The sequence below is a fragment of the Tiliqua scincoides genome, chromosome 11 (assembly GCF_035046505.1).
Source record: "Tiliqua scincoides isolate rTilSci1 chromosome 11, rTilSci1.hap2, whole genome shotgun sequence".
Classification (NCBI taxonomy): Eukaryota; Metazoa; Chordata; class Lepidosauria; order Squamata; family Scincidae; genus Tiliqua; species Tiliqua scincoides.
In genome coordinates, this window is record NC_089831.1 from 3,168,710 (window position 1) to 3,193,110 (window position 24,401).

The 24,401-nt window shown below is 49.6% G+C and overlaps 2 protein-coding genes and 1 non-coding gene across 4 annotated transcripts in view; 1 reads left to right on the forward strand and 2 right to left on the reverse strand.

Annotated features, from left to right (window-relative positions):
• Positions 1 to 3,609, forward strand: part of ANXA4 (annexin A4) — a 28,146-nt gene extending 24,537 nt beyond the window's left edge. For both annotated transcript variants that reach the window (XM_066639305.1, XM_066639304.1), the window contains exons 10-13: positions 874 to 969; positions 1,136 to 1,194; positions 1,808 to 1,930; positions 2,161 to 3,609. In XM_066639305.1, the coding sequence (XP_066495402.1) occupies positions 874 to 969; positions 1,136 to 1,194; positions 1,808 to 1,930; positions 2,161 to 2,220 (338 nt within the window). In that variant the 3' untranslated portion in view covers positions 2,221 to 3,609. The remainder of the gene's footprint in view (positions 1 to 873; positions 970 to 1,135; positions 1,195 to 1,807; positions 1,931 to 2,160) is intronic.
• Positions 3,610 to 8,210: 4,601 nt separating this feature from the next.
• TSR1 (TSR1 ribosome maturation factor) lies at positions 8,211 to 23,101 on the reverse strand. The gene is made up of 15 exons (XM_066639761.1): positions 22,956 to 23,101; positions 21,781 to 21,884; positions 21,477 to 21,693; positions 21,256 to 21,390; positions 19,634 to 20,049; positions 17,796 to 17,955; positions 16,545 to 16,696; positions 15,317 to 15,519; positions 14,689 to 14,851; positions 12,833 to 12,943; positions 12,406 to 12,538; positions 11,791 to 11,907; positions 10,584 to 10,724; positions 8,767 to 8,841; positions 8,211 to 8,449 (listed from the first exon to the last, which is right to left on the reverse strand). Exons 1-15 carry the CDS (start codon positions 23,077 to 23,079, stop codon positions 8,277 to 8,279), a joined length of 2,424 nt encoding a protein of 807 aa, XP_066495858.1. The 5' UTR covers positions 23,080 to 23,101; the 3' UTR covers positions 8,211 to 8,276.
• On the reverse strand, positions 12,634 to 12,723 carry LOC136662676 (small nucleolar RNA SNORD91 family). Its single transcript, XR_010794994.1, has one exon. It is a non-coding gene; the product is annotated as a small nucleolar RNA SNORD91 family (small nucleolar RNA).
• Positions 23,102 to 24,401: the final 1,300 nt, after the last annotated feature.

Here is a 24,401-nt window from a genome sequence, read left to right on the forward strand (position 1 = left end):
TTACAAAGGTGGGAATTCGAGACAAACCGACTGCAACTTGAGCCTGTTGGTGCTTGTCCTTTTCCTTTGCAGCTGTCCATCTCTTCCTCCGCCTGACAGATAAATGGATGGCAGTTGTGACCCTTTTCCCTCCCACTCATCACTTGGATATTTTTTCTAGGCAGAACATTTTCCTTATCATTTTGGGCGTTTCCCTGCACAGGTCTGTCCTTGGAGCACAGCTTTGGAAAACCTTTCTTTGTGGATTGGATCAGAATCTTATTTCAAGCATTTTTACCCTGTTGTAAAAGCAGCTTACATAAAATCATTGATGTTACTTGGGCTACAATCCTATAAAACATTCCTGTGCTTAAGCAATACACAGTGGAACTTAACTTCTGAGTAGACGTGCATAGGGTAATAGACAGATGGCACCTCTTCCCCCTCTCTCCAGTGGGAAGAGGATCCAAGTGCCGGTGGTTCCCCCACTTGCCCCCATCCTAAGTACAGTAGATAGAGCAAAAGCCCCTTTAGATGCTGTCTCTCCTACTTGCTATGTATGTCATATCCAGGATGGTGTAGTGGTTCTTGAGTCAGACTGATCCAGTCGTTCTTGAGTCAGAAGATCCAGGTCCTAATCTCCACTCAGCCATGAAGCTTCTGGGGTGTCCTTGGGACAGTCACTCTCTCTCAGCCTCACCTACCTCACAGGGTTGTTGTGAGGACATGAAGGAAGGAATCATGTATGCCACCCTGAGCTCCTTGGAGGAAGGGTGGTATAAAATGTGAAAGAAAAATATCTTTTAACAAACTCTGATAGCTTAACTTTTTTCTGGTAGGTTATACTATAAATGGGTATACTTTACTAGTAAAAATTTTTCTCCTCCCCTTCAGTTTTTGATGAATATAGGAACATTGCAAATAAGGACATCACGGAAAGCATTAAATCTGAGATGTCGGGAGACCTTGAGGATGCCTTGTTGGCCATTGGTGAGTGTTCTACTCAACTGGAGAAGCAAAATGAGGGTGTTTGTGAGCTTTACCTGATCTTCTGTGGATCTGTAAAGAGCTATGTGGCACAAGTGCTATTTGAACAGAACCCAATTGCTCTCAGTTGTTCTAATCAGAGCTCTTGTTTTCCCTCTTTTCTTCACAGTGAAATGCATGAGAAACAGGACTGCTTACTTTGCTGAGAGGCTGTACTACTCCATGAAGGTAAAAACAAAATGGCACATATAGCTGTCCTATGTTTTTGCTAAATGCAAAAACAGAATAGGGGGGGGTGCAAAGCACTAAGTTTTGCAGGGAGCCTCACCACAGCATGCAAGTAGCTTCTCCCTTTCAGAGCCATTCTGGGCTGTGAGAGCAAAATGGAGGCAATGCCTGGAATGGGTTTGAAGGGGAGGGGCTGCTTGTATACTGTGGTGAAGCTCCCTGCTAAACTTAGTGCTTTGTACCCCCTCTAGCTACACCACTGATGTGCCTTTTTTGTGTATGGATCAAATTATATCACAACAAACTATCACCTTGAAATTTGCAGATCCCACAAGTTAGAAGCCCAGCTTTCTAGTGTTTCTTTAAATCAAAACTTATCTGTATTTAGAGACTTGAGTGTGCACTCATCTTTGCTACAACCCTTGTATTGGTTTTACACCTGAACTTAGTCCTTAAAGAATTCTGGCAACTGCGTTTTGGCAAAAGGAATGACACGGTGATAGAAAGCCCCTTGCACAAGTTTTAATTTCTCTGGGTTCTTAAGAGGGAATGACAGTTAAATAGATTTGAGTGTGGATAATGCCCTAGTCTCTTTCGCTCTCCCCCTTCCCAGGGGTTGGGGACAAATGACGACACACTCATTCGAGTGATGGTCTCCCGGTGTGAGGTCGACATGATAGATATTAAGGCAGAGTTCAAGAGGATGTACGGAAAATCTCTCTACTCCTTCATTAAGGTAAGCATCTGAGGGGGAATTTTGTGCTTGGACTCACTCATGTCAAGTGCAGTGGGCTGATTAAATCAGCTTTGTGTGTGTACCTTTGCAGGATGTTTTTCTGCACAAACCTTGCTGAAATGAGTGCAAACTAGATGAGTGCTCATGCACAACTCTTGTTCAAATTGGTGGGAAATCTTCCTGACAAAGACAGGGGCCAGAAGTCTCAGTATTGCTTGTTTCTCTTCCAGGGAGACACATCCGGAGACTACCGGAAGGTTCTCCTCCACCTTTGTGGGGGAGAAGACTAAACACCATCTGTTCCCTACATCCAGGCAACACTGCACCCTTCCTGTTCTAGGCACTCAAGTAGCTTCAGCCTCTCCCACTGCTGCTTAAATTTTTAGAAAACACTTGGATGCAAATTGCCTTGCATCCTGTTAGTGTAGATTTAATGTAGTCTCTGCTGTGTGTGTTGAAAGAAGCTTCTGAAATTTCTCCCTCTCTAGTAAGAGAGACTACAATATGCAGGATGCTGATTTTTTTAAATGCAGATCTACCTTTTGGGTTCCTGTTTTGTGCTGTAGAAAGGCTTCTAAGTCCAAAAAAACTTGACACTAGCCAGTACCACCTATGGAGGGTCACACACTGTGTAAGTTGGTGCAACCAGTTGCTACTTATATCTTTAAAACATGACGTAGTTTTATGTGCCTTCACCTAAGTGTACTTTGTTGTATAGCAGCAATCTTTAAAGCATACCAAAGTCTTATGTATGGCCAGTATACCTCTTGATTAACCCTCAACCTTAACACAAGGGATCTTGAATGCCCAAATGAGGAAAACAAGCAATGTGTAATTTTTTGCCGTTACAGTAGGTTCCCCTACCATAGAATGTAGCAAAACATTCTATGCAGCCCAAGTACTTCTCTGAAGAAAGTAGAGCAAAGAATTCTAGCCTGCATATATGCACCCAGTGTGCAAAGAATAATTCTTGGGTGATATGCATAATTCTAGTTAGAATGTAATGGACACTTCCTGCTTCTCCTGTGAAAGTGCTCTTCAAGCCTCTTAGCAATACAAGGCAGGTATAACGTTTAATGTTAAAACTAGCACAAGGACTTGACTAGAAGAACAGGTTCCCTTTGCCATTGTCATGACCTAGAGTGCAGCTAGAGACTATAAGCCATTCGGAAGGGAAAATGAAAGCACAGCAGTAGTTAAGAGAAAGGGGCTCTGACCCAGCCATAAGTGTGAGACTGATATGCATAATTCTAGTTAGAATGTAATGGACACTTTGTCCAGCACTGATGCAGCTGTAATGCAGCCTTGAGCGAAGGGAACAAGCATTCCCTTTCCTTGAAGGCCTCCAACTCCTGCCCCACTGTATGATGTAAGGGGTACCCCATTGGCAAAGCTGCATTAATGCTGGAAGGTTGGATAGGATTGGGCCATGAATCACAGGGGCATGGTCTGGCCCTCAGTTTCATGGTTGTAGGGCAGCTATTTTGGCTGTAAGAGGAAATGCTGCTTTGGAGTAACAGAAACTGGACTCCAGCATTGGGGCTGGAAGTTTGTCAGTGTTAATGGCCAGAAATGTCTTCTAAACATCTGATGTGCAAATGTAGAACTCATCACTAAAGTGTCAACTGACTCCTGACTTCTTCCTTTCCAGTTCAATAAACCAAAAGGCATCTTTGCAATTGTGTTTTGTTCTTAAATCTCCTAGGTACAGCTTGAGCAAGGGCAGGTTAGGCTAGCTTTCATCTCTGTTGCAAGGAACAAGTGCATTGGACAAGATTATGGGGCTGTTGTCACCAGTCCTGCTGCCTGTCTAGAATTTCATCTAATTAAGCCCCCCAAAGTCACACAATTGGACTAGGAAGGGACTCTTCCTCTTCCCAGCAACTTATCTCACTGCCCCATCAGCACCCAAGCTAGGACGATGACTTCTCCAGCAGGAATGGGGTTTTCAGTAGTGTGTTACAGTAATTGTCTGCTGCAAGAAAACAGATGGGATAGTGGGAAGATGACTGAATAAGGCAACCTGGGGGCTTGAAAGCACAGTGCAGCCATTCTTGTGGGTCCAAGGCAGGAACTTACAGGGCTTCCTTTGTTCAGAAACCTTAGCAGGGTACCCACTTCAGCAGGAGAGCAGCTATTGACTAAGGGTCTCCCCTTGGTTCCTAAAGTTCAAGGGGACTTTATGCCATTTCTAACTCCCACTCCCTGCCACCTCTTCACAGCACCCAGACAACCCTCCATATGATGATGCTGGATCTCTGTCAGGGACTTCAGAGCCTGCTGCCATCTCTAGCAGGAATGAGATTCTCTCTAGTGCATAGATAGAGAATTATCTCTAGTGCAGAGGCACATGTGGCCTCTGGGAATCAAGTGCCAGGTAAAGCACAGCGAGTTTTGCAGCAGGGCGAGGAGACCAAGGCCCCAGGTACAGCCTTTCTCTTTCCTTGAGAAGAGGGTGGCAAATGAGTGTAGGGTTTTTTAAGTACCCCCCCCCCCCGCCCAAAAAAACTATGCAGTCAGACAGCCAGCAGCTATCCAGTGTTTTGCATCGAGTGCCACATGTATGACTATAGGCCTCTGGGGCATGGGTGTGTCCTTGGTGCAAGGAGCTCCGGGAACTTGGGGCTCCAGGGACTCTGCTCCCTTGAAGCCTTGGTGGCCTGGAGAAGCAGAGAAGGACTGTGGGGAGACTTCCGGGGATGATCAGGCTTTGCCCCACCCTCATGCACGCTGCTCCTCAGCTGCCTGGGTGGTAAGTCTCGGGCTGGAGGATGTCATCCTGGCGAGGAGGGAAACAATCCCCTAGGAGGGGACCCCCTTCTCCAGGGGACGGGCCCGTATCCAAACGCACTCAGGATACTCCTCGGCAGGAGGGGGGTCGGGGGCTTCTTGTAGTGGGGGATTCGATTATCAGAAACATAGAGAGGGGGGTTTGTAACAAATTTGAGGACTGCGTAGCGACTTGCGTGCCTGGTGAAAGGGTTGTGGACATCACTTCTTGCCTAGACAGGATGGTAGATGGTGCTGGGGAGGAGGTAGCAGTTGTGGTGCATGTTGGCACTATCAACGTGGGCAAGTGTAGTGGGGAGGTCCTGGAGGCCAAATTTAGGCTATTAGGTAGGAAGCTGAAAGCCAGGACCTCAAAGCTAGCATTCTCGGCAGTGCTACTTGTTCCATGCGCAGGGCCAGCTAGGCAGGCGGAGATCAGGGGTCTCAATGCATGGATGAGATGGTGGTGTAGGGAGGAGGGGTTTAGATTTGTTAGGCACTGGGGCATGCTTTGGGAGTAGTGGGGCCTGTACAAGAGAGGTGGCCTTCACTTGAACCAGAATGGAACCAGGCTGCTGGTGCATAACATTAAAAAGGTGGCAGAGCAGTTTTTAAACTGATCCCTGGGGGAAGGCTGACAGGAGCCGAGGGGCATCCAGTTCAAGATTCCTCATCCCTATAGGACAAGGATGGGGAGGTTAGAGAACAACAAGGTAAAGGCAGAGTAGAAGAAATTGGGAATGGTAGCGTGATGGGATGTGATAGACAGTTTGGCACAATGAGAGGATGCAGAGACAAAGGAGCGAATAAGCAGCCCATCCTGGGGCATTCCATGTACAAATGCTTTTATGCAAATACCCGAAGTCTCTGAGCAAAGATGGGAGAATTGGAACGTCTGGTGACCAGGGAAAACATTGACATAGTGGGCATAACGGAAACCTGGTGGAATGCGGAGAATCAGTGGGATAGCGAAATCCCAGGTTATAAACTCTACAAGAGGGACATGGAAGGGTGTGGAGTGGCCGTTTATGTTAAGGAAGAGATAGAATCCAGCAAAGTAGAGATTGAAGGTGGGTCCGACTCCACTATAGAATCTCTGTGGTTTAAATTACCAGGCCTGAGGAGTGATGTAATACTGGGGGCGTACTATCTCCCTCCAGACCAGAAACTTGAAGGGGACCTTGAAATGAGGAAACAGATCAGGGAGGTGACAAGGAGGGACAGGGTTGTAATCATGGGGGAATTCAATTATCCTCACATCGACTGGATCAATTTGTGTTTTGGTCACGAAAAGGAGACCGGATTCCTTGACATGCTTAATGACTCTGCCTTAGAGCAGCTAGTCATGGAGCCCGACAGAGGACAGGCGACTCTGGATTTAATATTGTGCGGTACTCAGGACCTGGTTAGAGTTATCAATGTTACTGAGCCATTGTGGAACAGTGATCACGCTGCAATCCGTTTCGACGTGCATGTCGAGGGAAGAATACCGGGCAAATCTCTCACAAAAACCCGTGACTTCCGGGCGGACTTCCCTCAAATGAGGAACCTGGTTAGGAGGAGGTTGAAAGGGAAGGTAAAGAGTCCAGAGTGCCTGGAGGCTGCTTAAAACAACAGTAATAGAGGCCCAGCAGAGGTGTATACCTCAAAGGGCTTGACTAAGTCCCGCAGGTGCCCGCATGGCTAACGAGCCAAGTTAGAGAGGCTGTAAAGGGCAAGGAAGCTTCCTTCCATAAATGGAAGTCTAAGCAGAATAAAAAGGAACATAAACTGTGGCAAAAGAAATGTAAGGTGATACGGGAGGCCAAGAGAGACTATGAGGAACACATGGCCAGCAGCATTAAGGGGAATAATAAAAGTTTCTTCAAATATGTTAGAAGCAGGAAACCTGCTAGAGAAGTGGTTGGCCCTCTGGATGGTGAGGGAGGGAAAGGGGAGATAAAAGGAGACTTAGAGATGGCAGAGAAATTAAATGAGTTTTTTGCATCTGTCTTCACGGCAGAAGACCTTGGGCAGATACCGCTGCGCGAACGGCCCCTCCTGACCAAGGAATTAAGTCAGATAGAGACTGAAATTAGATGTTTCAGACCTAATTGACAAATTAAAGATCAATAAGTCATGGGGCCCTGATGGCATTTACCCAAGAGTTATTAAAGAACTGAAGAATGAAGTAGCCAATCTCTTGACTGAAATATGCAACTTATCCCTCAAAACGGCCATGGTGCCAAAGGATTGGAGGACACCAAATGTCACACCGATTTTTAAAAGGGGGACCCGGGAAACTATAGGCGGGTCAGTCTAACATCTATTCCAGGTAAGATGGCGGAATGCCTCAGCAAAGATAGAATCTCGAAACACAGACGAACAAGGCTTGGTGAGGAAGAATCAGCCTGGCTTCTGTAAGGGTAAGTCTTGCCTCACGAACCTTATAGAATTCTTTGAAAAGGTCAACAGGCATGTGGATGCAGGAGAACCTGTATAATAGCTGGACTTTCAGAAGCCGTTTGACATGGTCCCTCACCAAAGGCTACTAAAAAAACTCCACAGTCAGGGAATTAGAGGACAGGTCCTCTCATGAATTGAGAACTAGTTGAAGACCAGGAAACAGAGTGGGTGTCAATGGGCAATTTTCACAATGGAGAGAGGTGAAAAGTGGTGTGCCTCAAGGATCTGTCCTGGGACTGGTGCTTTTCAACCTCTTCATAAATGACAGGGGTGAGCAGTGAGGTGGCTAAGTTTGCAGATGACACCAAACTTTTCCGAGTGGTGAAGACCAGAAGTGATTGTGAGGAGCTCCAGAAGGATCTCTCCAAACTGGCAGAATGGGCAGCAAAATGGCAGATGCGTTTCAATGTAAGTAAGTGTAAAGTCATGCACACTGGGGCAAAAAATCAAAACTTTAGATATAGGCTAATGGGTTCTGAGCCTATGATTGAGACGTACAAAACTATGCATGGGAAGGATAAAGTGGATAGAGAGATGCTCTTTACACTCTCACATAATACCAGAACCAGGGGACATCCACTCAAATTGAGTGTTGGGAGAGTTAGGACAGACAAAATAAAATATTTCTTTACTCAGCGGGAGGTTGGTCTGTGGAACTCCTTGCCACAGGATGTGGTGATGGCATCTGGCCTAGATGCCTTTAAACCTCCTGATTTTAGAAATGGGCTATGGCAGAATGCCAGATGGAGGACAACAGGATGCAGGTCTCTTGTTATCTGGTGTGCTCCCTGGGGCATTTGGTGGGCCGCTGTGAGATACAGGAAGCTGGACTAGATGGGACTATGGCCTGATCCAGTGGGGCTGTTCTTATGTTCTTAACTACAATTCCCAGGAAGCCTTGCAGGTCTCTTGTTATGTGGTGTGCTCCCTGGAGCATTTGGTGGGCTGCTGTGAGATACATGAAGCTGGACAAGATGGGCCTATGGCCTGATCCAGTGGGACTGTTCTTATGTTCTTATACCTACTCCCTGCTAGAACTGCAAGAAGGAAATTCAGGCTGCAAAGCTTCTCTCACAAAGCATGTTCTCTTTCACAATGAACAGATACAAATGAAGCACTCCAAGGGGAAAAGCTAGTCCATTTCCTGCTCCTGACATGGCAGGGCACTCTCGCTCCTCTCCCGTGACTCTGGCACAAAGGGATCGTAAGTCCATTTGGGAAAGACCCGCTTGTAGAGGGTCATCAGCACTGTGTCCTGGGACTTCAGCTGTCCATCAAACTGGCATTTCATGCGGCCGTGGGTACCTGGCAGCAGGGAAGAAAGTGGGAATGAGCAATTTACATACCAGGAGAGGCCTAGTTACTGACAGGCACGCAGGCACGCACGCGTGATAGAAGCAGTCCCCTTCCCAGGCTGACCCACTTGTACTAATGAATTGCCTGCCCTTCCTCCTCTGCTGGCAGAGGAAGGAAGTTGCCCTAGAAACTCCAGAGAGTGGTCCTAGAAACAGAGCCACACAACCTGGAAGAGTCTCCTGGAAGCCAAAAGTGACATCACAACAGGCAAAGACCATAGACGTCAGTGTGCTGAGAAGAAAAATGTTGACAATCATGGCACTTACCCAACGGCTCCTTGATGTGGCCCCGCCGACCCCATTTGGTCCGAAGCTCAACTGGCTTGAACCACAACACATCCTCTGTGGATAGGAAGAGAGAACAAGAATGGATGACCAATCTCACTGAAATTAATAAGCTTTGCTGTCCCAACCAACTTCTCATTGACTTCCAAAGGGGCTCACAGTCAGGATCCACTTCTTTAGGACATGGTCCTGTGTTGTCAACCAGCTGCATTCCAAGAGGCAGCTCCTTTGGGCCTGGCAAAGTGGGCAGGGGCAGCTGCTTAACCAGTTTCTGGGGTCACAACCATCTTCCTCCAGCTGCTTTTGGACTATGCTCCGTGGTGGGGATAAGCCAAAAACAAACCTTTCCTAATTCATTAACAAGCTCAATACAATTTTTCTGCCACAACTGGCCTTCTGCTAATAATTTTTCCCTTGGCAACACCCATCCAAAAGGCAACTATTAAATTTGCCTCTGACCAGGTTTTTATGGAGTTCTGCTGTTTCATTTTTCACATTTTTATACCATCCATCCTCCAAGGAGCTCAGAGTGGTGGCTCCTCCCCTTTTTTGTCTGCACAAAAACCTGTGAAGTAGATGAGGCCAAGAGAGAGAGTAACTGACCCAAGATCAGTCAGAAAGCTTCATGGCTGAGTGGGGATTTGAACCTGAATCTTCTACGTCTAAGTTCAGCTCTCCAACCACTATCCCATTCTGGCTCTCAATTTTAAGGTTGGGGGTTAAACCCCTGTATTTGAGGCAATTTGAATGCAGGTATGTCCTTTCCCCCTCCTGCAGGACATTGAGCATGTGGCTCACAGGCTGCCAAAGGGAATTGGCTGTGCCCCTTGAGCCCTTGTTTTGACCTCAACACAAAGTAGGTCCAGTAGGCCCTAAAGCCTGCCCATTCCTTGGTCTAGCGTTCCCCAAATGAGACCAGAATAGCTGTCTTGCTAAGACAAGCCTTTTTTTCCCTTGAAATGCCTAAGTGCAGGGAAGTGATGGGTGTGTTCAGGGGAAGCAAAACCCAGCTGGCTGTCACTGGCTAGGCTGCCACTTCCCCTAGAATGCTCTGGGACTTGACAACAGCAGGAAGCACCGGACTACACTAGCATAGCCTCCCTCTGGTAGCAGAAAGACGATAAGCTGCTACATCTCCCAGACTGTGCTATTCTGCCGGTAGCAGCTGCCCCCTGGACAAGTGCATCCTCATCGGCTAGACCTTAGTGCTACCTGCAACTCAGCTACAACTAATTAAAAACAGTGGTTCTCAAACCTTTTATCACTGGGACACACTTTTTAGAATGACAATCTGTTGGGATTGACTGGAAGTGACATCATTAACCTGGCAGTTATATCATGGCCAGAAGTGACTTCATCAATTTAGGCTTCAAACCTAAGCCGCCATCAGCCAAAGGTCACCCATGCTCATGCTGTTACTTTGCAGTGCTCGGAATTCAAGCATTCCAGCTTGGAGATAAAAGCAGACCTGGATCCTTCTCCAACTACACAGCCCTCCTCCCTTTCCAGCATCTCACCTATTCAGGACAAAGCCCCCACCAGGAGCCTGTCCTGCCTAGCAGCTCCGTACCCTGTATTTTTAGCTCTCTGTTTTCAATGGTAGCTGAGCTAGATGCTACTCAACCCACCTGAAATTGGCTTGCAACCCACCTAGTGGGTCCTGATCCACAGTTTGAGAATGCTGATTTAAAAGATTTGTGTCCTGCTTTTCTGGAGCTCAAAATATGAGATGCCCTCAAAGTTTTCCCAGCCCACTCAACAGACAACTTTCCCAGAGACTCTTGCCCTGGGTTCCATACCTCTGTTGAAGAACATGTACCGCACAACAGCCATTTTGCTAAGGATCTTGAAGGGGTGGCCACTCAGCACCAGGCGCTTGATGACCAGCCTGTCGGGGTCGACACTGAGCAGGGAGCCAGTGGCCAGGAGGCTGTGCGCTCCTGTGGAAAGAAAAGAATCACAGCAGCTGACCCACTGTTGGATGTGCTTGCTACTTCAGGAACCAGGCCACAACTTGGGGGGGGGGGGATTACTGGTTTCTGGACACCTCTCCTCGCCTGGCTACAATAGTTTTAAATCATTTTTCCACTAGAAATTGTGGGTGTCTTGAGTTGACAAAGGTAACCAAACACCAAGTCCAAATTCAAACTGAGCTCAAAACTCTTCATAGTTTTTCCCGTGGCTGTCAAGCAGATCCTACCACCAGTGATGAGGCCCTGCTGGTCACCATATTTTACTTCATGCATATAAGACCCACCAAGCACATCACTGCCGAGTCAGAGGCCCACAGTTGTGCTGACTGTGGAGAGTCTTCTGCAAAGTGCAGAGTCCCAATTTCCCTCCTAGTCCTTGATGCATAGAATGGTGGGAGGAGAGCTCCCCTGCAGTTCACGCTCCATTTCCAAGCCTCTTGAGTGCCTCTGCAGCACAGCACACCTGGCTAAACATATCACCACTCCCCCCACAGCTCCAAAAGGTGCAGGGAAGACCTGGGATCGTCTCGGCTTTGTATGTTCAAGCACCTTGCACCCACAGGGCTACAACAACCAACTCACCCAGGCATCTCCTTCAGAGTTTGGGGGAGGCACAGTTGATGGCTTGTTGGAGTGTTTTGCTCCTGAAGCACATGGAATGCCACAACTGTCCCTGCAATTGTGTGGTGCTTCTGAGGCAGCCAAAGCCCTGCCCAGCTAAGGGGACTGTCTGAGGCCTTGCACTGTGCCTCCCTTGGGGGAAAGGGCAGGGCCCTCGTGAGCAAGAAAGGAGAGTCCAAAATTGGCCAACCCTGACAAGATGGGGAGGTGCAAGTAGGAATGGGGCCTTCCAGAAGACTGCAGCAGGCACCTGTCCTATCCTGGTGTTTCCAACTAGCTGTAGGGAGAGAGGGGGCTGCTTACACCAATATGGGCAGCTGATCATACCAAGAAAATGCCAGCGAAGACCAAGGCATGGCCATCTGTGCTCCCCCAAGGCCCCTTTGCAACCCTCAGGCTGGGCCTGACTCACCGTTGCCCATCTGCTGAAACACCAACACCGATGCTGGTGGGAACGTGATGGGGGCATAGATGGTGGCTACCATGGCAGTGTCAGCCCGCAGGAACCGCTCCAGCTTATGTTTATTTGCTAAGGAAGAGGAAAATGGCACATAGTCAGGCTATGTCTCTCCCCATGAATGTCAAAGCTCATTTTCAAGTCCTGCTTAGAGTAATAACCCCAAGAAGCTTGGGAAGCAGATCTGGGGGAGAAAGGTACAAAGAGTTATTTTATGGGGCCGAAGCCCAGTTGCAAGGGCCTTTTCAGCAAGGTTCCCCAGAGACAGTCACACAGGGGTCTAAGCCAGCAATTTTCAACTGTGGGAGTTTGGAGCATAGCAGTTGAAAATAGCTGAAAATCTCTTCTGGGTTTTGTGGCTCTGTCTGGTTGAAGAAGAGGAACAGACCATTACTACAGGCAGTTGGCCTAAAATCAGAGCCACAGAGCCCAGAAGAGTCTCCCAGAAGCTGGAAGTGACATCACAAGAGGTGAAGACCATAGGAAAAAAAAACCATAGAGGTCAATGTGCTGTGAAAAGAAAAACATGGAAAATGGTCTAAGCCAGGGAAGCAGGACAAACTCTCCCACCTGAGCTGTGCTGAGAGTAGAGGGGGGAGGTCCGGAAGCGACGGAATCCACAATGCACGATCACCTGTTCCTTGGAGCAGACGGGCTCACTGTTGCCTGGGTGGCGTCTCACCAAGAGGTTGAGCACAGACATCTGCAAACCAGGAGGGGAGACATCAGGGAGACTGAGCCCCGTGTCAAGCGCAGACAAGGCAGAGGGCCCAACAACAACAGACCGATGGTTAGGCAGGAATGAGAAGCCTCAGATCACACAAGGGTCGTCAGCAGACATCAGACAGGTTCAGACATGGTGGTGAAAAGTCATCACTGGCTTCTTTGGCCTCCCTGGGAAGGAGGGCAGGCTGCAAAGTGCAGCAGGGGAGAGTATTCAGACTCCCCCCACCCCCACTGCTCAATACTTTTTTCTCCCCCAGCTGTTCAGACTTGCCTTTTGCTCATATGGAAGCAATGTGAACAGCACCAGAGGCTCTCGCTGCTGGAAACTCTTCATGACGGAGATGGGGACATTGCAAAGGTGAAGAGTCACATACCAGCCGACCTATGAAGAAGGCAGACAATAGGGTTAGAGGGGGAGCTGGGGACTTCCTGGAGCAAAGCAGATCTCCCCATTTTCTTTAACAAAGTGCGTGGGATTATCCGGGGAGGGGAGGGTAAACTCTGCCCCTTCACACTTAGATTGGTTACAAACCTTTTCTGACCTTTGGAGAAGAATTCCAAGTCTTTCCAGACACGCAAATGCTAAAGAGTTCCCTCAAAACACACGCAGGCTCATTTCATCTGGTCCCCATGCAGCAGGCCATTATGATCAAAGGTTCCCTTCTTTGCATTCAAGCCTTAAGATGGGAACTCTGATGCGGTGCTACCTAGAAAGTCCATTCATGTGTTCTGGGGACACTGAAATTCTGCAGCCGACGTTATCCAAGTCCTTTTACCCTGTGTTATTTCCCCCAGCGAAGAGGTGGGCAAGGCAGCTTACAGTCAATTTGAACAAATGAAGGCCAATATGAAAAAAACACAGCAGATCAGATCAGGATACAAAAACAGGAGCCCCCAAGTTTACAACTGTAATGGTTACAAGTTCTAGAACCTGAATTATGAAAATCAGTGTACAAGTATAAACCTAGATGGACCCAAAAGTCAGTAACAAACCACAGGCCTTGTCTATGGAAGGTGCTGGGTTCAAATCCTCAGCAACTCCAGATGAGCCTACCTTCTGCCTGACACTGGAGGGCCACGGCACAGACAATACTGAGCTAAACACACTAGTGATCCAACTGTCAAGAGGAAGAGAACCTTGGTCTATTCCTCAGGTGCATCCACAGCATGGCAGTAGAGCACTTGCACTTGGAAGGCCCCAGGGAGTCACTCCCTGGCATCTTCCACTGAAATGATCTCAAGAAACAAGTGGCAAGAGCAACCTCTGCCCAAGTCCCGCCACCAGCTGAAGCAGACAATTCTGGTTGGTCCCCCACACTGAGGCAGCCTGGCTCAGAGAGAGTCAGACCCAGGTTCCATCAGTGTCTGCTACAACTGGCTACAGCTCTCAGCCAGGCCCTTTCCCAGCTCTGCTGCCCGGGAACCCCTCACCAGAGAGGCCCTTGAGCCAACAGCATGCAAGAGTTTTGCGAGGCCCTGAATCCCACTGTCTCCAAACACTGGAAGTCTCTCTCAGCCCCCTTTCTGGTCTCCGATTCCTGCCTCTGTTGCCCCAAGACATTCAGCCAGAAGGTTATGTAGGGTCGCCTTCCTTTATGTTTAAATAAAAGCTCAAATTCTTGAGAAACTGAATTCCACGTCCAAATTGCATGTCTCAGCAGGTGTATAATTATGCTGCTCCACTCAGCAGTTCAACTGCAGTCTTCTGGGTCAGGAAGGTCCAGAGCAGTTCAGGCATTTCGGGTGAGCCATCTGCCCCACTTCCGTTCTTCCCTTCAACTAGCAACTTGCAATCTGCTCCCTGAACTAGCTTAAGAAAGGTCAAGGACCCAGTGGGCTGTCTCCAGGCTGCTTTAGGTGCAAAACCCTGTTCTGCGCCTCCCACCTACCCTGACAGCCCACCACTGCCACCAGTGTTGAGATCTGGGGTCATCACAGCCCAAAGGCCCATCAGGCAAATGACTGCACCCTGATGAGCAGGCTGAGCCAGACTGCTTTCCAGCCTCCTCCTGCTCTGCTTTCCTCCAGTGAGGCTACTGATAAACAGACTGAGTGCAATGCTTTCTACAATTCTGGGGGTGCCCAGCAAAGCTGTGCAGACAAAGCACGCCTGTAGGAAACACCTACCATGGCCCCGTCGTCGTCGTCCTTCTCCAGCTGCCGGAAGACGTGCTTCCTTGTCCTGAAGAAGTCTTGGAACTGGAAGATCCGGGCGTAATCCCTGGGCAGGTTCTCTTTGGGGTCCCACGGGGACGTCCGGAAGCTCTTCAGGCCCCGGTACTTCTGGAAGCTGGAGGCCAGAGGAAGTCAGCTCTCCAGCTGGTGCCTCGAAGTCACTGGCCCAGCTAAAGAACAGTCACTCTCACCCTGGGTCCAGGAGTCAACTCTGGAAGGACCCTTCAGTCCCCAACAGCCCAGCCATGGCCTCAAAGCCTAGACTTGCTCTGGTAAACTGAACCAGCAGCCCCAAAGATGGCAAACTGGACCAAATTCTGTTCATTAGAAATGGGTGCTGCCATCTTGCATCTCATGAAATCTCATGAGATCCAAGAAGGCAGTTCCGAAATCTCATGAGATCTTAATCTCACAAGATTTCAAGTGATCCAAGATGATGGCTCCCAGAAGAGCAGGTAGGAAGGGCTACCAGGACATCCCACTTTGCACCTGTGAGTGCGATGCACACTTTGGGAACACCTACTGTAGGTGCTTCTCTACCACCATACCACCCTGCAGGCTACAAGGGGGTGCCTCTTACCGGACCCTGGCCGGCACGTCCCGTGGGGTGTCCACCTCATCCGGAAACATCTCCTCCTGCCGTTCCTGCCTGTACTTCTCCAGCATGGCCTCATCATCCTCCATCTTCTCGTCGTCTTTCTCAGATTCTGGCAGCGTCATGGTCTCACATTCTTCTTCCTCTGAAGCCAGCTCTTCTTCCTCCTCCTCACTGCTACTCCCATCCTAGTACACCACAACAAAGTATCCCTTGTTAGTTTTTGTGCTCCCCAAAAAGCCAAGGGACCTACTGCACATTACAGCTGCACCACATTTGTACATAAGCTACCTGGAGCTGTTGGGAGAAACCTTTTAAATAAGACACCAGTACAAATTCTACTGGGCACAGGGGCAATGCAAATTATGGGCCCCACCCCAGTTCCTGAATCTTTCCACAACCAGAAATGCAGCGTGGAAGACTTCCACTGTACTCATTTTCTGAGCAAAGTTTTCTGAAAATGCATTGCTTCATAAGATTTATTAGTCACAACAAATGCAGAATCTACTAGTCAATTCAACTGTTTAAAAAATGGCAATTAATTTTTCACGTGACTGCCAGGAAGAGGAACTACGTATGCAGGTCCATGTAATAGACAGAATTCTATGCTACCCCTTCCACTCTTGTGCACTTCTCAGTGCTGCTCCCCAATCCCACAAGTCTATTCATCAGTGCCAGAGTAGCCCTAGTGACAAGAACACGCAGCAACAGGTGCTCTCCCCCACGTGCTCTCACTTGCCTCTGTATTTTGGAGAAGACTGGAAAAACGGAGGAAAAATCCCTGCCTGTTTGCCACACAATCTGTGCGCATTAAAGGAGAAGGGAGAACAAAAGATGACTAGTTCACCAAGCAGATATTTGTTGTGGACCGCTGAGCACTGGGTGCGCCCTCCCCCGCCAAGACCCACACCTACCAGCCCAAGCTTTCCTAGAACGTTTCATTCTACAACACTGACAACAAATGAGTTCTACAGAGCCCCATTCTTGACCCTGGTTCAAGTATCCAATTCCCACTTCTTGCCATACACAACTTGAGGCTGCAACCCTGTCCACACCTCCATGAGAAAAAGCAACAGTGAACACAATGGGACTTGCTTCTGAGTAGACATGCCTAGGATGGCACTGTTAGGCTGCAAACGTACTTGAACTGTCACAGCAGCACTCCTGCAGCCCCCATAGCTTCTCACCAGCAAAAACACTGCCAGTCTGTTACCTGAGACATGGCTTCTTCCATCAGATGGTCCTCATCTTCCTCCTCCTCGCTGCTGCTCTCTCCTCCACCTTCGTCCACAATCCAGGCAGCCTGGTAGGCTGATGTGCCTTTGGGGACTCTCCTGGCGACTTTCTTGCTCTGCTTGAGACACTCTGTGGGTGTACATGGACACGGAGGGGCAGAGGGTTACATCAGCGCCAAACACACAACCACTCTTTCCCCAAAACGCACTGACCCAGCCTGCTCAAAGCTGCAGCTAAGCCTGGACTACAGCAGGGGAGGGCAGAACTATTAACACAAAATTCTAAAACTGGTCAATAGCACTGTCTAGTAACAAGGCCAAAGGCCACCTACTCACACCCTTATTTTATACTGTAAGGAACACAGAAGCTGAGAGAGGAGCAGTTAGCACAAAGGTAGAGAACTTCTTGTGTACTTGCTAGTTTTAAGGACCGGGGTTAACACTCTTAAAGATACAATACCATCTGACAGCTGATGAACACGACCTGCCCATCAATCAGGCATGAAAGAAGATCTGCAGCCTCTATTGTTACGACTGTTAAAAGGACTGGGAGTCAGAAGCCCTTGATGATCTACTGCCTGTCACCCAGAGATTTACCAGGGGATCCCAGTTATCTTAGAGGAGACAGTTTGTGTCCACATGCAGTGCTTAAACATACGCAAAACTCTGCAGCAGCAATTTTCAACTGCTGTGCCATGGCACACTGGCCTCCTGCAAAAGGACACAGGGAGTCTGGAGCACAGCAATTGAAAATAGCTGCAAAACTCTTCATGGTTCTACAGCTCCATTTCAAGAACAACTGTCTGTAGTAACAAATTACCAGGACTGTTACTACAGACAAGTGCCCTAGAAACAGAGCCACAGAACCTGGAACAGTCTCCTGGGAGCCAGAAAAGACGCCACAAGAGGAGGAGACCAAAGAGGTCAGTGTTGTGTGAGAAGAAAAATGGAGAAAATTGTTGCTCTGCAGTGAAGAAAGTCAGAAGTTCTGCAACTCAAGAAATGAGCCAACTACACCGAAGCCTTATTGGGAATAATGTATTCTTGCCCTGCTGATGATAGAAAAGTGGAATAATCTACTCAGAGCCCAGAAACCACACCTGGACAACCACCTGCCTGGGAAAGGAAGTTGAAAGAGAAGGGTATAGCCCCAACAGACTTAGAAAGATGGACTGGCAAAGCATGGGGGTGGGCAAACAGGCAGGGCTCTTCCCAGCCATCAAACCCACCATCTGCCTCCTTCAGCTCCTCCTCAGTAGGCCAAGTCTGCTCTCCGTCCATGGGGTCGGGAACCACCTCCACCTGCAGAGACTCCTGCTTGCTGGGGTCGGCAGTCATGAGTACTTTCACACTTTCCTCCATCTCAACCAGTTCACTGCCAGGGTCATCCTAGGAGGCAGGAGAGAGAAACATACCACACTGTCAGCCTGGGGCCAGAAAAGGGGCCCCGCTCTCAACACATCACTGCACCCCACGCTTCAACCAACAAGGCTTTTAGAGCACCTTTGCCAAAGAAAAGAACAAAACCATAAAAAATAACAAGGTAACAAAATGACACACAACACGAAGCAGTAGATAAAAAACCCGGCATTATGCAGGTAGCACAGGAGCCCACAGCATCTGCAAGAGTTCTGTTCCCAGATCCCTGCAGATGCCAAAATCTGTGGATAGTCACATCCACTTTAAAAAGGATTTTAAAAGTTTTAAAACATCTTAGCCACCTACCTAATCTACAGGGTGACCCAAAAAAAACAGAACCCACAAATCTTTGAATAAAACTGTTAATTTTAATTTTTCTTTGGAAAGAACATGACTTTTATGCAAAGCGACCAAGATAAATGAAACTTTGGGGAATAATCATACACAGATTGAAGTTTGAGTCCAGTAAGTTTCTTGAAATTTACTGGACCTTTGTAGGATTTAATAAAATTTTTATGGGTTCTGTTTTTTTGGGTCACCCTGTAGTATGCAAACTGCAGTGGCCGCAGGGTAGTCTCTGATGCTCCCGGAAGCCGCTTCCTGCAATATCCCTTGGCCTTGGCACACTCCAAAATGAATCACGGAAATGTTTCCCCAAACACTTCCGCAATGCATTCTGGGATGACCCTGGGCCGAGGGAGGGGATTGTGGGCCTCAGCACAACCCAGACGCGGCTTCCAGAAGCACCAAGACTACCCCACGATCTGGCCCCCTGACATCCACAGATGCGCAGATAGTCAAATCCACATATATCGATACCACAGATACCAAGGGACCACTATACATCTAAACCAGGGGTGCCCAAACCCTGGCCCTGGGGCCACTTGTGGCCCTCGAGGACTCCCAATCCAGCCCACTGGAAGCCCCTAGTCTCCAATGAGCTCTGGCTCTCTGGAGACTTGTTGGAGCCCATGCTGGCCCAACGCAGCTGCTCTCAGCATGAGGACGACTGTTTGACCTCTCACCTGAGCTGTGACACGAGAGCTCCCTCCACTACTTGCTGTTTCATGTCTGTGATACAGCAGCGGCAGCAAAGGAAAGACTGGCCTTACTTTGTGCAAGGCCTTTTATAGGCCATGAACTATTGCAAGACCTTTATTCATTCATATAAGTTCCATCTTTAATGTATTCATTTATGCAAATTTATTCAATTTGAAATGTAAATTGACTTTTTCCCCCCAGCCCCCGACACAGAGAGATGATGTGGCCCTCCTGTCAAAAAATTTGGCAAATAAAAAAGCAAATAAAAATAAAAATATTTTTATAAAAATAAATTTTAAAAAAGCATCTCGGCAAATAAAATAGGTGGTTACTTGGAATGCAAAGCGAGTGCAAAACTCAGCACCAAGGAAGCCTCACTAAACAAGGAATTCCAGCCAGAAGGTGCAACCAAACTTTCTCAAACCACCCCACCTTGTTCCATGTAGAGAAGAAACCAGAAGAGGGCCTTGGCTTATGTCCAAGCAAGGACTCTTTGCCCTTCTTCCCCTATTCTCCAGCAGTGACTGCAGGTGGCTTTTCTCCTCCCCTAAATGTCCTGTGGCACACCCCATTCCTACCACCCTAAACCCTCCTGTACCACCATCACCTGGCTGTTCCTGGGCTTCCCTTTTGCGACTCTGGGGTTCAGCATGAAGGGCTCTGTGGGGGCGTCCACCTGGCTCATCTGGAAGTCCCCATGTCCCACGATGTGCACCAAGCTGTTCACATTCAGGCTCCGCCCCCTCACGTAGCCAGACACCTTCAGGGTGCCCACCAGGGCGCTGTCTGGACCAGGCAGGAACTCAGCGGTGGTGGCCAGCAGGTGGGCACGCCGGTCCCGGAAGGCCACGTGCCGCTGCTTCTGGGTGGCCAGGTGCTGCAGCAGCAGGGCGGACTCCCCCTCTGTGTTCAGGGGGAAGAGCCGGGCCTCAGGAAACCTCTTCTCAGTGAGTTTGCTCAGTTTTTTCCGAAGATCTATTTGCTTCTTCAGGGGCTGATCAGACAGGCCTGGAACGGCCAGGGCTGCAGGTGACAAAAAAAAGAAGTGCCAACATCTGCTTGGGCCTCTGTCAGATGCAGCAGGCAAGGAGCCTAGGTGAATAACTCACCCCCAGGCAGAACAGAAAGGCACAAGACACCTGGCAGCCTTGTCATCCTGCATGGAAGTTCAATGACAGATCGATATGTGCCATTCACAAGAGGGCGAACTCCTGATCCTACACAGCTCCTCTTATGCAGCTTTTACGTGAAAGAGTGCTGGAGGGCTATCAGCGCAGGAGCACAAGAAGAGCTGTGGTGGATCGTCCCATTGCGGACAGTACATTTCCAAGCAAATACCCCTGTAATGTGCACAAGCAGGGCACAAAGGCAGCAGCCCTCCCTTCTTTGATGAAAACATCAACAGTAAAGCCATATCCCTACATCTGATCCCTACATCTCAAAAAGGAGATTATAGAATTGGAAAAGGTGCAGAGGAGAGTAATCCAAATGATTAGCGGACTGGGGCATCCCCCTTATGAAGAAAGGCTACAACTTCTTGGCCTCTAAAGGCATGGGGGGGGGCAGGATGTGTTTTGAGACATATAGAACGACAGAGTGCATACAGGGAAGTTCTTTTTCTCTCTGGCACAACACCATCCACTAAAACTGGTAGGAGAACCAGACTATAAATGTTTGTTTCCGGTGAGTAAGCCACTAAGCCACGATACAAACCGTCTTACTAAATACAATAGGCTTACTTCTGAGTAAAATAACCAACACCATTTTCAAACTTCTCTAAGTACGAAATATTTCTTCACCAAGCACATAATCTGTGGAACTCCTTGCCACAGGATGGAGTGATGGCACCTGACCTAGATGCTTTAAAAAGGGGAATGAACTCATTGCTGAAGAAACCCACAAGTTGCAAGCCATGATAACCATATGCAACATCTGGGTTTTAGCCTCTCTGAATGCCAGATACAAGGGAGAGGCAATAGGATGCAGATCTCTTGTGTGCTCCCTGAGGCATCTGGTGGGCCACTGTGAGACTGCATGGGCCCTGATCCAGAAGACTGCTCAAACAGTTGTTCTTGTTTGCCTCAAAGACTTTATATTCACGAGACATGGTGATCTGCCTTCCTCCATGAATATGTTTAATCCTCTTAATAACAGAGTCAGATGTCTCTGTTCGTTGCCGGGAGGAATCCCCCCCCACAAGCACAGCTGTGCTTTACACTAGAGACTCACCATAACTAGGGAGTCCCTGTGCAAAGATGCAAGAGAGGCAGCGCTCGCCAGCAGCATCCCAGCCTTCCAGAGGATCCAACACAAAAAGAAGGGTGTCAGCAACTTTGGCAAGGTCCAGCACAGCATGAAGATTCCCTGGGCAAAAAGAGTGACACAGTTGAGGATGGCACTCAGCTTGTCAGAACAGCAAGGGCAAAAGGAGCTGGGGCAGATGCCCTTACCTGTGTTAGCTGCCACAAAATGCCACCGCAGCCGGGATCGGAGGCATAGCAGGACAAAACCAGGCGGGCCCGTCTTGGCCTGGTGAGCGACAGAAGCCTCAGACCTCTGAAACAGACCCAGAGTTCTCTGGGAAGCGACTGCAGCATGCAACGGGACCACCACCACCAGATGTGGTGGTCCATCCTTGTGACCCAAGTTCCGTTTCTCCGCCAACACCTGCAAACACAGAGAGCCAAATGTTGAGTCCCCCTTTGCTTTCCCTCGTAACAGCAGGTGGTGCTACCGCCCCCTTTGCTGACTCACAGCCTCCTTGCGCTGCTGGCGGAGCTGTGAGGCCCGGTGTTTGCGGTCCAACTTGGCCAAGGTGCGGCGCTGCTGTCGGCTGAGTGTCTTGACAGGGATCCGACCTGCAAAAGGAATGGGAAACTGGCTGTTAGGGGCAACTATGCTGTACGCACACAGTGTGACAGACAGGTTTGAAATTGGGATACTCCATTTGAAAGCTCTACAGAGGCATGCCCCATATCCATGGGACCTGTAACTGAGGTTTCACTTACCTGTGGTTCTCAAATCCCCGCCCCCCCCCTGTGCTCCAAAGTGAAAGGAAGAAAAAGTAAATGATAAGAGGTGAGTCATGAGCACTACAGGGCAAGGGATTTGAGTAGGATAGTATCTACAGTAGCAGCAGGAACCCATCCCCTGTAGATATTGGGGGGGGAACACTTGTACTGAGCAAACACACCCTTAGTGGCCAACCTCATCTTCCACTTCAAGATATCCTGGACTCAGAAATGCATTTATGTGTCTCTATGGCAGGGTTTGATGACCCTGGATGCCAGATCACCATGGCAACCAGCAAGTTGATCGGGCTGAATTCAAAGTGCTACTTTTGACTTTTAAAGTCCTAGATGGCAGGGTATTTGAGAGACGGCCTTCGTTCATCCGATCCCACCCGTCATCTGAGGGGGCCCTCCTGACTGTGCTGCCACCAGGAGTGAGAGGTGGCTGGGAATGGGCCTTCTCGGTGGGGGCGCCCCGTGTGCAGAACTCCCTTCCCCTGGAACCCAGCACGGCTCCCTCTCTGAAGACCTGCAGCAGTCGTGTGACCTGGTCTGCGAAGGCTCTGCCTGCCCCTGGGGGCGGCTGCTTTCCAGGGGTTTACACTTTAATTGTTGTCACCTGGGGGGCCGCCTGGAGTCCCCTCTGGAGGGGGAAGCACTGCTCGCCATGCACGTGGTATCGGAAACAGGAGAAGGCTGGACCCAGCACGCACGCATGCGCGCACACAAGACACATGCACACATGGCACACGCACATATGAGATGCACATATGACACACACGAGGCACAAGCATGAGGCACGCGCACACGCGCCTGTCTGAGATGGACAGAGGCACACAAAGACACAGCCATGAGCGCACCCACGTCCGACACACGCGGAGCAGCTGCAGGCGAGGCTCGCCCCCCCCCCCCGCTCACCGCCCTGCCTGCGCGCGCCGCCCCCGCGGCGCCTGCCGGGCTTGTGCGGCTTGTTCTGCTGCTTCAGCGCCCCGGCACGGTGGGCGCCGCCACCGCCGCCTCCTCCTCCTCCCGGCGCAGCCATCGCCACGCTCGCCGCCGGAAGTCCGTCCGGGCCCCTTCCGGTTCCGGTCCGCGGACCGGAAGTGACGCCACCGGGGCGCGGCAGAGAGGCCGGTTGAGTCTGTCAGGCTCGCGCGACGCTAGACTCACACTCGGGGGCGGCTTCCGGGTTAATGTTGAGGACCCACCTTTCCCCTCCGGGGCTGCTCTGGGCGGTCCGCATCAGGGCCAGCGTCCCCCACCCTCCCTGGCCACGTGCCACCGAGACAGGCACAGCGATGCAGGGGGACAGTCTGCGGAACTCCCTGCCACAGGATGCGGTGCTGGTGATGGATGGTGCGGAGAGGGAGGTCCAGCTGTCTTCAGGAAGGGGACTGGACAGGCCTCTGGAGGGAAAGCAAACCTGCGCGCGGGCTCTGCTGAAGCGAGATTGGTGGGATCAGAGGCCCCTGCTTCTGGGCAGGGAGCAGCGGGATCAGGGTGCACGCTGGTCCTGGGTGGCGCCCTCCGCCTCCTTGGGGTGGGACTTCCTTCTGAGCAAACCTGCTAGGATGAGGCTGGAATGTCTACAGCTCCCACTCCCTTTGTCTCGGGACACTCCAGCTGGAATTCCACTGCCACAGGAAATACACTCACGTGCCGCCCTGTCTGGTTCACCCCTGCTAACTGGGCAAGAGGCGCTTTTTCAAGTGGGGGCTCCTCTTTTATTCAGCAGGGGGAGAGTAACTGGCCCACCTCACCCCAGCAGTGTCTGTTCTAGTGGCTGTCTGCTGGTGTTGCATCTTCTTAGATTGTGAGCCCTTTGGGGACAGGGAGCCATTAGATATTTGATTTTCTCTGTAAACCGCTTTGTGAACTTTTTGTTGAAAAGCGGTATATAAATACTGTTGTTGTTGTTGTTGTCTTTGTAGGCTGTTGGATAACCTGGATTAACGACCACCTCTGGCGCCCGACCAATTGCTAATTCAGGTTAATGGCCCCTCTCCTTAAACGACACCCCTGCTGGGACTAACAGAACACAACTTTTGTCTGCTGAGCTGTAAGTCCCATTGTGCTCAAGGAGGCCTACTCCTAGAAAAGTCTGCAGAGGCTGCAACCCGCCACTGGGCCCTGGCACACTGGTGTACCACAGCAATTTGGGGAAAGGTCATTTATTAGTAGGGCCAATGGGAGATGTGACCCTTCCACTGGTATGCCCTTCTTGGTGTGCCCTGTCAATTGTCAAAAACCTGACAGTGTGCCTTGACCATTTTAGTGCCTTGTCAGTGTGCTGCGAGATGAAAAAGGTTGAAAATCACTGCTGTACACATTCATCAGGGAGTAAGTCCCATTGGACTCAATTAA